Source organism: Narcine bancroftii, chromosome 6 (assembly GCF_036971445.1).
Source record: "Narcine bancroftii isolate sNarBan1 chromosome 6, sNarBan1.hap1, whole genome shotgun sequence".
Taxonomy (NCBI): domain Eukaryota; kingdom Metazoa; phylum Chordata; class Chondrichthyes; order Torpediniformes; family Narcinidae; genus Narcine; species Narcine bancroftii.
In genome coordinates, this window is record NC_091474.1 from 214,873,180 (window position 1) to 214,886,875 (window position 13,696).

At 41.4% G+C, this 13,696-nt stretch overlaps 1 protein-coding gene across 1 annotated transcript in view; it reads right to left on the reverse strand.

The window, feature by feature from the left end:
• sim1a (SIM bHLH transcription factor 1a) overlaps positions 1–13,696 on the reverse strand; it is an 81,945-nt gene that overhangs the window by 51,757 nt on the left and 16,492 nt on the right. Inside the window, exons 7-8 of the mRNA XM_069883566.1 lie at positions 11,768–11,874; positions 11,110–11,257 (exon numbers count right to left, since the gene is read on the reverse strand). Of these exons, the coding sequence (XP_069739667.1) occupies positions 11,110–11,257; positions 11,768–11,874 (255 nt within the window). The remainder of the gene's footprint in view (positions 1–11,109; positions 11,258–11,767; positions 11,875–13,696) is intronic.

The window sequence follows — 13,696 nt, forward strand, 5'->3', positions numbered from 1 at the left end:
TTCCAGAACTGGATCCCAAAGTAATGGGGAAAGATATATTGGGGGAAAAGGTTGAGGTGGAAAGGGCAAGTCGGACACGCCTTCCAAAGCCGGGCCCTGAGCAGAAATCTTGCTCGGTCCTAATAAAACTGGTGTGCTACCCATGTAAGGAGAAAATCCTGGGGGCAGCAGCAGCCAGAGCAAGGAAAAGAGGGGGGGGCCCAATGGAAATTGAGGGGGAACAAGATATTTTTCTACTCTGATATTAGTGTGGCACTTTTAAAGTGAAAAAAAGAGTTTGAGCAAGTTAAAAGGTTTGTAAAGCAAAAAGAGTATGTCTGCACCTCGAGCTACCCTGCCACGCTGAAAGTTGTATTACCTGGGGGGGGGGGGGGGGGGGGGAAGAACATTTTTATCAGAATTGAGTAAGGCCCAACAGTTTACCAAAGAACTGCCGGTACTTGGGGGAGAAAAGGAAAACAAGACCAAATATGGAGACTAATCAAAACATTGTAAATTGTTAAACATCTGGGCACAAACATAGTTTAAAAAATGAAGATGACGAACGTGTAATAGGAATGGGGGAGGGGATCTGCAAGAATTCAGCCGTGGGGGTGGGGGAGGAAGGTGGGAAAGAGTGTCGCGGATCACAGGGACTGAGTAATGGAGGAATATGGCGGCGGCCGAAGAGCAGCAATCACCAGGGGGAGAAGGAGAAGGAGGCATAGGATAAGGAGACACGGCGAAGGGTCAGGGATTCTGATAATGCTAGGGATTTTGGTTGTTATTTTCTCGCCATTTTTCTTTTCTTGTTGGATCTTTTTCTCACCTGTCTTTTATTTTTGGTTTGGTTTTCATGTTTGTTTAGCTTTATCAGGGTTTGCCGTGGGCTTGGGGAATGGAAGCAAAGGGCCGAAGGAAGAAGTTTGGACAGGTGGCAAACATGGGGCACTGAAGGCACAGGTCTGGGAATCCCTGAGGCAATGGCTGAGAGTATAAAATCCATTAGCTTTAACATTAACGGTTTGAATGAATAGGTGAAAAAGAAAAGGGTCTTGGAAAAGATTTTTAAAAAGGGGGCCAGATCTGGCCTATCTCCAAGAAACACATCTTAACAGAGCAGGAGCACCAACAGCTAAAGAAAGGATGGGTGGATCAGGTAATAGCTCAAAAGCAAGGGTAGGGGGGGGGGCATCCTGATAGATAAGAGTGTTCCGCTGAGATTGCAGCATGTGACTACAGATAAAACAGGGAGATTTGTAATGGTACTCTGTCAGATATATTCAGAATCCTGGACCTTAGCTAATGTTGATTCCCCCAATTTCGATGACAAAAAAATTTATACAAGATACTTTCCTAAATTTTGCAGATGGAAAGGAGAACATTTTGCTTGTGGGGCACTTTAACTTTTGTTTGGGCCCTGTCTTAGATAAATCGACTAAGAAAATAGTAAAACAAAGGCAGCATGGACAACCATCGGTTGTATGAAGGAGCTGAATCTGATAGATGTATGGAGAAAGAAGCATCCAGGGAGAGGGACTACTCCTATTTAAAAAAAGATAACTTCTAGTCTAGAATAGATTATTTGCTGGATTCAGCCGACGTAGAGAGTAGCATCATGGAGGATGAGTACACAGCTAGGCTCCTCTCAGACCATTCACTCTTATTACTAACAATAGGAATGCCAGATAGGCAGGATATATTAATGTTAAAGAACTCTGAGTTTTGTAGTTTTATAAGAGCGAGACCAACTGTACCTCGACTCCAGATAAATTTCTTGTATGGTATACTGTCAAGGCATACTTGAGAGGCCAGATAATTATATACACTAAAACAGTTAAAAAAGTGTATATGAGGGAGATAGATGAATTAGAAGAGGAGACTTCTTGCCTCAAAAAGGATTTCCAAAAATCAGGTTCAGAGGACTATTATGGGCAAGAAACTGAAGTACAATGCGTTACAAACATAGAGCATGGAAAAGACCATAATGCGGTCAAAACAAAAATACTATGAACTGAGGGAAGAGTGGCAGCTCTTGGCAGCTGAGGACAGAACAGGCCTCAAGGATGATCAATGCAATACAAACTGGGCATGGCAGGATCTTGTATAAACCAAAAGAGATTAATGAGATATTCAAGAAATTTTATGAAGGTCTATATAAATCAGAACTGATGGGAGGGTCTGCTGAAATCAATGAGTTCCTGGTTAAATTAGAATGGCCAAGTTTACATCCAGAAGAATAAGATGGGTTAGATCTTCCCTTCACATAGAAAGAGACAGGTAAAGCATTGAACTCACTGCAAACTAGCAAGTCTCCAGGGGAGGATGGATTTCCACCTGAGTTCTGTAAAGAGTTTAAAGATCTATAGATACCTATTTACATGGAGGTGGTGGACCTGGAAATGAAGACCAAACCCTCCTAGAATCCTTTTCAAAAGCAATTATTACAACAATACTCAAAAAAGAAAAGGATCCGCTAATGCCGTCCTCTTATAGACACAGATTATAACATTATTGGCCAAAGCCCTGGCAAATAGATTGGTGAAACATTTGCCAAAGCTAACAAACATGCAGGCTTTATACAGAAAAGACAGGTGGCAGATAACATTGGCAGATTATTGAATATCATGCATCTGGCACAAAACAGAAACAAGAGGGGGGCCTAACTGTGGCCTCGGATGCAGAAAAATCATTTGGCAGATTGGAGTAGGACTTTTTATTTAAAGTGCTGGGAAAATTTGGGCTATAGCCAATTCTTATAAATCAGATAAGGGTGCTCTACCATGCACCCAAGGCTAAAGTTTTGTGACCAATGGACAAATTTCCCCAGCCTTTCCACTGACTAGATCAAGTAGACAGAGGTGCCATCATCTCCAACTCTGTTTGTACTAGTCATGGAGACATTAGCCCAAGCCATCTGCCAGGATCCAGACATTAAAAGCTTCAGAACAGGCCAGGTAGAACATAACATTAATTTATTTAACGATGATGCTCTGATTTATCTGACAGACCTGGCAAACTTGTTGTCCAGACTGTGCTCCATTCTGGAGGACTATGGCGAGGTCTCCAGGTATAAGATCAATTAGGATAGATGCAAAATCATGCCACCTTATCGAGGAGAATTACAGCCAATATCAAGAAAACAGTCAACTAAAGTGGGATCAAATATCTAGGAGTTAGAATAGATAATAACTTGAATAATTTATAAAAGTTAAATTACCCCCCCCCCCACCCCTTGGCTTGGGAAAATAGAGGAGGGTCTAAATAGATGGATGTCCCTGCCTATTACATTAGTGGGCAGGGTAACTGTATTAAGATGAATGTGTTGCCAAGACTCCAGTATCTCTTTCAGATAATCCCCGTGCCACTGCCCTGGGGATTCTTCAAAAATTTACTTGTGGGAATGAGGAGATTCCTATGGGAAGGAAAGGGTCTCTATAGATAAAATTGACCTGGGATTATAGTTTGGGCAGCCCAGTTGTGATACATCACCTCCCTATTCAAGGGGGGGGAGGGGGGAAAGGTGTAGCATCCTGAGCACAAATTGACCTGCACATGATAGGCGAGCAGTAGCAGAGGACTTTATTATAAATGGGGCACTAAATTGCTGTCAGGAAAGAAAGTTGGTTCCAATATGTAGGAACCAAAGTGGGGCTGCCTCCAAAAATGCCCCCACTCCAAATAGATTAGTTGGCTGTGGGTAACAAGATCCTGGACACCTGGCTTCATAATGGCATCGATCCATAGAGGACTGTTACAAGCAGGGGCAGCTAATCTTGTTTGAGCAACTGAGGAGTAAGAACAATTTATCAAATAAGACATTTCACTGCTATCTTCAGATAAGATCTTTTCTACAGAACAGATTAGGTCCAACTATGGTCTACCAGCATACAATGGCATAGAGACCATGATTCAAAATGGCAGCACAAGAAAGTTCATTTTGGCAATGCATTTCTTGCTGCAAATGGAAGGCCCTAAATCAGCCTGGATAAGTAAAGGCAGAGGTGGGAGTTGGACTTGGGAATAACGATTGATGAGTAGTGCTTGGTCGAACCTGTGTCAGCCCAGCCTGACTGCAGTCATCTGTGCACAGTATAGGCTGGTAAAATAAAATTTTCTGCACCAGCTGTACTTGACGCCACCAAAAAATTGAACAGATCCAAACCTGAACTATCAGACCAATGTTTTAGGTTCTGCATTGTGACCGGGACTTTTGTGCACACAGCCTGGACCCTTTTGGGTGGAACTGGGCCAAGCCCTGGAAAAAAAAATCATAGGTAAAGAATTCCCACAGGACCCAAAGTTGTTCATGTTGGGAAACATAATGGATGTAAGGCTTACAACGAAACTATCCAAATTTCAAATTCAATTTGTTATGAGCGCATTAGCAGTGGCCTGGAAGTCCAACTCCTACCTGAGCATTGAATGATGGAACACAGAAATGCAGAGCTGTGTTCCCCTGGAGACAATTACCTACAACCTAAGGAAACAATACAGTACCTTTTTGAAGGTCTGGCAATCCTTCTTAAACCACATAGGGGCGCAACAGTAGTGTAGACCACCACGCCTCACCGCTCTACCCTACCCTCCAAATCCACTCTCCATTTGGCAGGGGTGTGGATGGGGTCCATCCCATTCTAACCAGGGAAAGAAACAGAAAAAGGAAGGCAGCCTACGTGCTGACAGCCACAACTTGACAAACCCAAATACAAGTTTCATACCTTTGTTGTGAGTGCTTTGGTTATTGTGTGTAAGTAACATTAGTCTGGTGTTAAGTGTTCAATGTTGGGGGGTGGGGGGGAGGGGGAAAGGAAGGGGATAAAAATAAAAACAAACTCTGAGATGACTAGAATTAACAAGTATGAAATGTAAATAATGTTAAATATTATTGATAACGATATTAACAATTGCTGGAGTTTGAGTGGAAAAACTAAATAAAATATTCATTAAAAAACTGATTTAATAGCTAAGAACTGTCTTTGAATATCAAAGACAAATAAAAACTAAAAAAAAATAAGGCTCTCAGGAGAGATAGATTCAGTGGGAATGAAAGTCAGATCAGGTACTATTTATTGTCATGTAATAAATGCATTATTACACAAAATTACCCTTAGTCTGCTGTAAGGCAAACAGAGTTTCCCCATTAGCATTGTCCTGCACCCATTACAGTCGGAGAAAGAGAAGCAAAGAGAATTCCATCAGGGTCAGTGAGTGTCTGTGGATACGCCTCCACTGTTCCTGCGGCCTCTGCAGCCACATAACAGTTCAGTTCAGTTCAAGCCATCAGCAACCCGAGCCCAGAACCAAAGCTCGAACATGAAGAGGAAGCCGTCAGCGTCAGAGCCCTTCTCAGCACACTCTTGAATCCCAGTTACAATTTCAAGTTCTCATCAGGCTGTCTCCAGCAGCCCGCAGCCTGGAGTGAGTTAAATGACCTCAAGTTGCCAGCAGCCTGCAGCTTGTGAGGGTTCCTCACCTGCAAGTCCCCAACGGCTTGCCACTTGTGTGTCCTTCAGCCACAGAGCCCCTCAATGGTCCGCCACTGTGGTCACCATCCTCAGAGAGGTCTCCACCATTCCCTCTAAGCTGTGTGCGTGTGCGCACAGGCACACATTTTGCCACAAGCGCATAAAGGCAATTTGTGCACAAAAGGTCAGTTACCTAAAATCATGTAGTAATTAATAATTATACTTTTTGAAAATAATCTATTAGCTAACTGTTTTTTGACTAGTTAGTCAGTTAACCAAGTAGATCATCATACTTGTATTATATTAAACCATGCCAATACATTTTATTAGCTATGAGAGATAGGCTGAGCCAAATTATCTTGAAGCAATGTCAATTTTACATTTACACAAGCATTCAATGCCCCCATACTTTTGTCACAGGAAAAAAATTTGCACAACATAAGATTTTTGAACAGAATGACTACTAAAAATTAGAGAGAACATTGGTGATCTCCTCCGCTTCTTCTCAAAGGCGGTGTTCTCCCCATTATTGGTGCCCTGCGTTGTTCCGCTGCTCCCACAGAGTCTGCAACCCCTGAAGGCCACTGCTGAGCACTGACGCTGCCATCCTGGTGGCAGGATTTAAATAAAACACTGTCGTCTCCTTTAACCAGCCAATTAAAGCCTGTTCATGGCCGTCAGCAATAAGACTGGATAGTAGGACCCTTCAGGGGAGTGCTGAGTTTCCACTCCCCACTCTCCCTCAGACCTCACCAGTAGCAGCATTGCCTTTACAACAGCTCCAGCAATGCTGCCACTGTCTTTCTTCGTTTAGTTCCAAACCAACTTTGCTCTTATCAAAGGCTGTCAAGATACAGGGGTTTATGATTGCAGCCACAAGCTGATACACCATCCAAGGTACCTCCAAGATGCAGGGTGTCAGGTCAATCAAACCTCTGTATGTGATCCACACAGATTTACTGAATTTAACACCCCTGGCCATGGGATTAGATAATTATCTTCCAAACAATCATTTAATTACAAAATAGAAGCTAGATAATTGTCTATTGTCATTTAACAAAAAATATCGAAAGCCTCTTCTCCCTTCACAAGTTAATGACAGTGTCCAAGAGTTTTATGGGCCAAAACTAGCCCATTTTGAAATGTGGTTTATGTTCCTTGTTCCTCCTCCAATTTATTTGCACCTCAGCAAATACAAAATCGGATTTGACTCATTTCAATTGAATGGAACTTTAAAATGACGAGAATATTTACTGGTAAAACACAGAATTCTGCTGACACCATGGTTAAATGAAAAAACACACATGCTGGAGAAACTCAGAAGGTCAACAGTGCCTTTATGTCACCAACGTTTCAGGTTTGAGACTATTTACTGGTAACATTAGGGTCATTAGACTTTGAAAACCATTATGTAAAATGATCTTATTGGATTCCTTGCAAATTTGTTCAAGTAACCCACAATTGGCAGGAACTCTTATTGTCAGTCTCATAAGCCAGCTGTGAGCATGGTATTTTCAAAGCTGATACAAAGAGTTATCCATAGTAAATATATTTTGCACAATCATTTTTCACTAAGACAGTGCCCCACTAATAATCTGGCTGAATATGTTTTTTCTTTCCGCATGCAAAATATTTTGTGAATATGTCAACTGTAACTGGCTGGGTTAAAGGATTTTGTCCCATAATTTAATTTTTAATTTAATTTGGAAATAGAGCATGGTAACAGGCTCTTCTGGCCCCTAAACCCATGCTGCTTAAATACACCCAATTAACCTACCAAACCTGTATATCTTTGGAAAAATGGGAGAAAACCAGAGCACCCAGGGAAAGCCCACGCAGACACAGGGACAACGTACAAACTCTTTTCAGACAGTGCCGGATTCGAAACAGCTCTGTAAAAACATCGTACTTAACTATCACCACTAACTGTGCTGCCCTATTGCTGGTTATGTCATACTTACAGGAGAATTACCTGTTTCTTTTTTAAAAATCTAATTAGTGTTCAACAGAATGTACAGTACATCCATGAGCACTTCAAAAGCCAACTTGGGGACAATAATGGAAATGAAAAGCTGCCAATCACATATCAATCCTGCTGTTGCAAAACCAATAAGGTTAAAAGATCAAGTTCATTTCTGGTGTGGAATTTCATGAACTGGAGAAGGGAATGAGGGAAGTCCAGCAGAACCGTTAACAAAGATGAACAAGAGTGGATGGAATGGAAATACAAACATCCAGACCAAAGAATAAAAATTAAATTACAGTAGATCGGGAAGGGGGGAGGGTGATGTTGGGGGGAAAATAACACAAGACTATGTGAAAGAATTAATTTAGTAAATGTTTTGAAGAGTCGGAACAAGTGTTATGAGCTGAATGGCTTCCTCTACGTTCTGCTATCTTTCACTAATTATGTACTTGCTTATAAATTATAAATTCTCTAATTTCTTACAGGACTGACAAAGATATCATACCTGAAGTGATATTTCTCTCCAGTGATATTGCTGTCTTGCTGGACTATTCACTATGTTCAGTTATTCTTACAGATTTCTCACACAATCTAATTCAGTTGGGTGAGTGCAAGTGGCAGAGAAAGTTACAAAGCAGCCTGTGTGTGTGATGAGATTAAACAAGTTGTCCATTCTTTTCTTCCCCTCCCCCCCACCCCTTCCTCTCTTCTCTCCTATCCCCTTCCCCCACCTTTTTTATTCATGCACCTGCCTGTTTTCACATAATCTGTCAAAGGGCCCAGGCCTGAAAGTTTTTTTATGGTGGGGATTTCCCAGTGGCCATCTGTTTCATTTGATTGCCCCAATCTCACACCAATGTGTCTGCCCTTGACCTTATGCATTGCCAAACCACAGCCACCCATAAATTGGGGGAACAACACCTTATATTTTATCTCAGTACTCTCCAACTGGATGGCATTAATGCTGACTTCTGGTTTTCATTAGGCCACTCCCTGTCTCCCTCTTTTCCCCATCCCTCTGTCTCCTTTCCACAAGTTCACCACCCCCTTCCTTCTCCATTCAGAGAGGAATACCCTCCCTATAATCACCTCAGCTTTTTTTCCCCTTTTGCCCTCCCACCCATATACACCTATGACCACTTATCTGTATCCCTGTGCTCCTCCCCCTGCCCCAACCCCACCATTTTATTCAGGCGCCTGCCTGCTTTTTTCTCATACCTTGATGATGGGCTCATGCCCAAAACATTGGTTTTGTATCTTTGCTACATAAAGAATGATGCATGACTTGCGGAGTTTCTCCACCATTATTGTGTAAACTACAATCACAGTGTCTGCAGGCTTTCTTGTTTAACTCCAAAACGCAAGTTACCCTTTGCTTCCTCTGGATGATGTGTGACCTGCTGAGTTTTTCCAGCACTTTTGTGTATTGCTCAAATTATTGTAAAAATTCATCTGTTTCACTAAAGTCCTTCAGGAAAGGAATTCTGACATCCTTATCCAGTCTGACCTAGATGGAGAAGTACAGCATAGAAACGATCCCCTCTGGCTACCGTCCACGCTGACCTTGTTTTGCCCATCTGTCCCATTTGATCCATCCCCTTCAATGGCTGTCTAAATGTAGTGAATGACATGAGTGGCCTCAGAAATGAAATAATGATGGGCTCAAAACTTACTCCTCATTTCAAGGCTAATGTGGCACGGACAATAATTTAGAACTTTACCAATGATGGCTGACTAAAACATATGAAATTGTGGAACCTCATACTGTCCTTATGGAGAATGTTGCTGAAGTAAAGTTTGTTGAAAACTAAAAATAAGAGGAGCTGAATGATGTATCTCTGCATCAGTGGAGGTTATTTTGGGAGAGACTCTGATCAGATAGGCAAGAATCCATCCAGACAAGAACAGTGCCTCATTAGCAGAGCTCGGACTTTTCACTTTGGAGCGTAGAAGGATGAGAGGAGACTTGATAGAGGTCTACAAGATTATGAGAAGCAAAGATAGAGTGGAGAGCCAGCACCCTTTTCCCAGGGCAGGATCAGCGAACACTAGAGGACATATGTACAAAGTGAAGGGAGGGAAATTTAGGGGAGACATCAGGGGAAAGTTTTTTTTTGCACACAGAGTTGTGGGTGCCTGGAATGCCTTGCTGGGGATGGTGGTGGAGGCTGAAACATTGGAGACATTTAAGAGACTCTTAGACAGACACATGGATGAAAGGAAAATAGAGGGTGATGGGGTAGGAGGGCTTAGAACATTTTTTTGGAAGGAATATGTGGGTCGGCATAGCTTCGGTGTCTGAAGGGCCTGTACAATGCTGCATTGTTCTATGTAATGCTTCCCAAAGAGCAGAGGAGACTTCAAGAGGATTATATGGCCTATAGTATCACAGGCTGCAGACAAGCCAATGGCCAGTGGTCAATATTCATATATTCTGACACTAAAAAAAATCATCTACAAAATCATTGTTAAAATGACAGCCTTTCCCAAATATTTTTCCTGTTTTCCCATCACAACTGCAGTGTTGGAAAACTTAGTAATTGCTAATTGCATCAAAGTTCAACCATTCTATAATCACTGCAACTGACTGTTTATCTCAACACAATAATGTCAAAAAGAAATAAAGATCACTCACTCAGTGTCTTGTCAAAGATTGTGCAAATGCATGGGTCCATGGATCCTACAGGGTTATTGCACAAGTTGATAGGGTGGTTAGGAAGCTGTGTGATGTGTTGGCATTTATTAGTCAGGGGACTGAGTTCAAGATTCATTGAGATGGCATGGCAGCTCTAGAAAACTCTGGTTAGTCCACGTTTGGAGTGTTGCATTCAGTTCCGGTCACTTCATTACAGGAAGGATGAAGAGGTTTTAGATAGGGTGCAGAGCAGACCTACCAGGATGTTGCCTGGATTAGGGAACACCTTGTGAAACAGGTGACCCTGGCCTAATGACCATGGCTCAATTTATCACAGTGATGGGTCAAAAAGAAAGCAATCAATCTCAATTGCACATTGTATCTTAAAAATCACAGATTAATTTACATGAAAATGTGCATATAAAGTGTATTCAACACCCAGATTGTATTTCTCTTTAGCCAGCATTTCCGGAGAGGACCACTGGCTAGAAGTATTGTACATGTCAGAATTTGTTTGACTCCCACCCTATCATGGCAGCACGGAAGGCACCAGAGGTGAGCTGCTAATGTATCGAACCTTCCCTTCCACCACTAGATTCAGCACTGAGTGACAGAGCATTTCCAGATGGGATTGAGCTGAGGGGATGGATACACCATATCTGGCCTTCATTTTACAGCAGCCATGGTCTGCACATCTGGTGTGACCCCATTTGTTTGAATGGGGTCGCTGACCTGGACAGGAAGGCAAGAGAAAATAAGTGGTTTGGGGTTTTGTTTTTATAACAATCAATTATAATGGCACAAGAAACAACCATTCTCCATCTTCCCAGGGCCACATCACATTAATAGCTCACGTTAGCCAATTATTTATCCAACCAGAATTATGTTTGACTATGGGAAATATATCTTCATTCCACACAAGCTCCAAAAATAATCACAGTCCGACTTTAGTCGTCTTTTTGAAGTACATTTTGTTCTAGTGCTTCAGCTTATTTTTGAGGCAGTGCTTACAGTATTGCCTTGCCACCTGCATTTGCACAAATAACAAGAAGGGTACTCACGTGAGGACATAGTTAACACTGACAATGCAGTGGGGCCTGGAGGATCTGCTATTGTGGACAATCGTTGCATAGCTCTGAACCCAGACCCAGCCTCCATGTTTTGCGAGGAAGCGATAATATTTTGTTGTTACCTGTCCTTTAACAAGCACTGTGAACAGAAAGGAAAGCTGATCAGCATACTTCATCATCTACACATTAAAAAAAAATAAGTTCACTGTGTGGGAACACAATACATCTCCTGTTTTAATGCTAAAATATTGTTCCTAAGATTGCAAGAGTGACTTTGAATGTATTTATAATTCCCCCACCCCCCAAGTTATTCTCTTCAAACAATCAAGATCATGTTATGATTCCAGAAGGAAAGTAATTTGGCTTCTTGGCGAGACAACTTGGGCCCAATTTGTTTTATTATGCCCCAAGGCTGTTTTGTATTAGCTTCTAAAGGAGTGACCATTTTTGGCATTCCTTGTTGGAAACATTTTAGCAGCAGGTTTCTGTTTTTTTGTTCCCTCGCATACCTTGTAAAATTACTGTAACCTCAGATTTCCCCAGTGAGGCTAATGCTAAAAAGAAACTTTTGCAGCTATTACCGAACAGGGCATCCCTTTTCCTCACCAAATAATTACAAATAAATACTCGATGGGGGAACAATACTTACACAAATGATGGGCACATCGTAAATGAAATGTATCACACCCATGAACATGGTGATAAAGAGTTTTTTCTATTAAATCCTGAGGTTCATAACCTGTCAGTTCAGCGACCCTGCACCAGAAAGATTTAAAAATCACGTAAGTAAACATAAACGGATGTGCCAAATTATTGATGTGATTTCCCCTACATTTCACTATTACAAAATTAAATTCATCATGAAAGATAAAGGAAGCCAAATGAGAACAAAGTCCCCTTCAATTTAATTCTTTCATCTAAGACTTTTGCGTCAGTAAGTTTGTTCTTGACTGAGATAGATTATTGGACCATACCATTAATCAAGCATTATGGCTTCGGTCAGGAAAGTGGATTTCAGACCAATAACCAGATCACACACCATTTTATTTACTTTAATTTTCAATTATTATTTGTCTGTACAATAGTGAACTGATAAATTGCACAAAATGAGTGCAAAGATTCTCAGGTCAGATCCACTATAAATATAGGGTGAAGAAGACTGTAGTTACGGAATCATAAAATGATACAGGATGGAAACACACCCTTTGTCTCACCGAGTGCACAACCTCCACCCATTTACGCTGTTTGGTTGTGTGCCCTTCTGGCAAAGCCAGCGTTTATTTCATATCACTGAGTACCCTTATGAGGCTCGTCATAATGAGTTTCCTCCTTCAAATATGATCATCCATGCATTAAAGGCAATTCCACAATGTTATTACATAGAAAGTTCCAGGATTTTGATAGCACTGTTAAATGACAGCAATGTATTTCAGTCAAGTAGGTTAATAATCTTCCTTAATATTTCCTTACAATATAGAAGGAAGTATTCAACTCAATCCATCCTGACTCAGAGAACAATCCCATCAATCCTTTTCCTCCACGTATTTCCCTGGAACCTATTCCTTCTCACAAGTCGACCGACTCTCCGACCAACCACCTTTACTTGGGGCAATTTACAATAGACAATCAAACTCTCTACCAGCTCATCTTTGGAACATGGAAAGAAGTATCAGCGGTGGAGGAAATGTACCTGGTCACAAGTTGATTTTGCAAATTTTACATAGAGAGCACCAGAGGTTAGGACTGAACCCAGGTCTCTAGAGCTGTGAGACTACAGTACAACCACTGTGCAACAGTGAACAATGTGGGTCGTGCTGCTATCCTTGTGAGATATGGCAGTAAATATTGCGGAATTAGAAGATATAGTAAAATACACTTTGGCAGCTTGTTGCAGTGCTTCTTGGACACAGCATGTGTGCAGCTACGATGCACCCACTAATGGAGAAAGAGAATAGTTAGGATAATGGATGGGTTGATAATAGGTGTTTGCAACTTTGACCTGGATGATGTAGAGTTTCTCGAATATTGTCGCAATTGCATTCACTCAAGTAAGAGTGGAACCCTTAACCCTTAATCTCATATTCCCTCCTAATGCCTGAAGTGTCTTGTAAATGGCAAAGAGATTTTGGTGAGTTATCGTCACAGGATCTCCTCTTACAACTACAATATTCCTGATATTTCTACGACCAATCAGTTTGGTGTCTGATCAATGGTTAATCCCCGTGATGCTCATGGTTGTTTTTTGCTTTTAAGAGTTATGGCCAGGTGGTTAAACTTCCATTTTCTGAAGGTAATTGTTGACTTCCTCTTGTGAAGGACAACCGATATTTGCCATTTCTCAGTCTAAACACTGATTGAAGTCAACCAGGACAATACCATGCAGAGCATTTTCATGAATACCTTCAGTCTCATCATTGTATGTGTAAATATAAACACTCTGACCATACCAATTCACATCCCTAAGGACAGTCCACTTTTTTTTTTTCCATCACTACCTTTCTCCTTAATCTCATGAATGTCATGAGATGTTTCTTTAAACCCTCCCATCTGTGAGTATTTTAAGACTGTATCGTTCTTT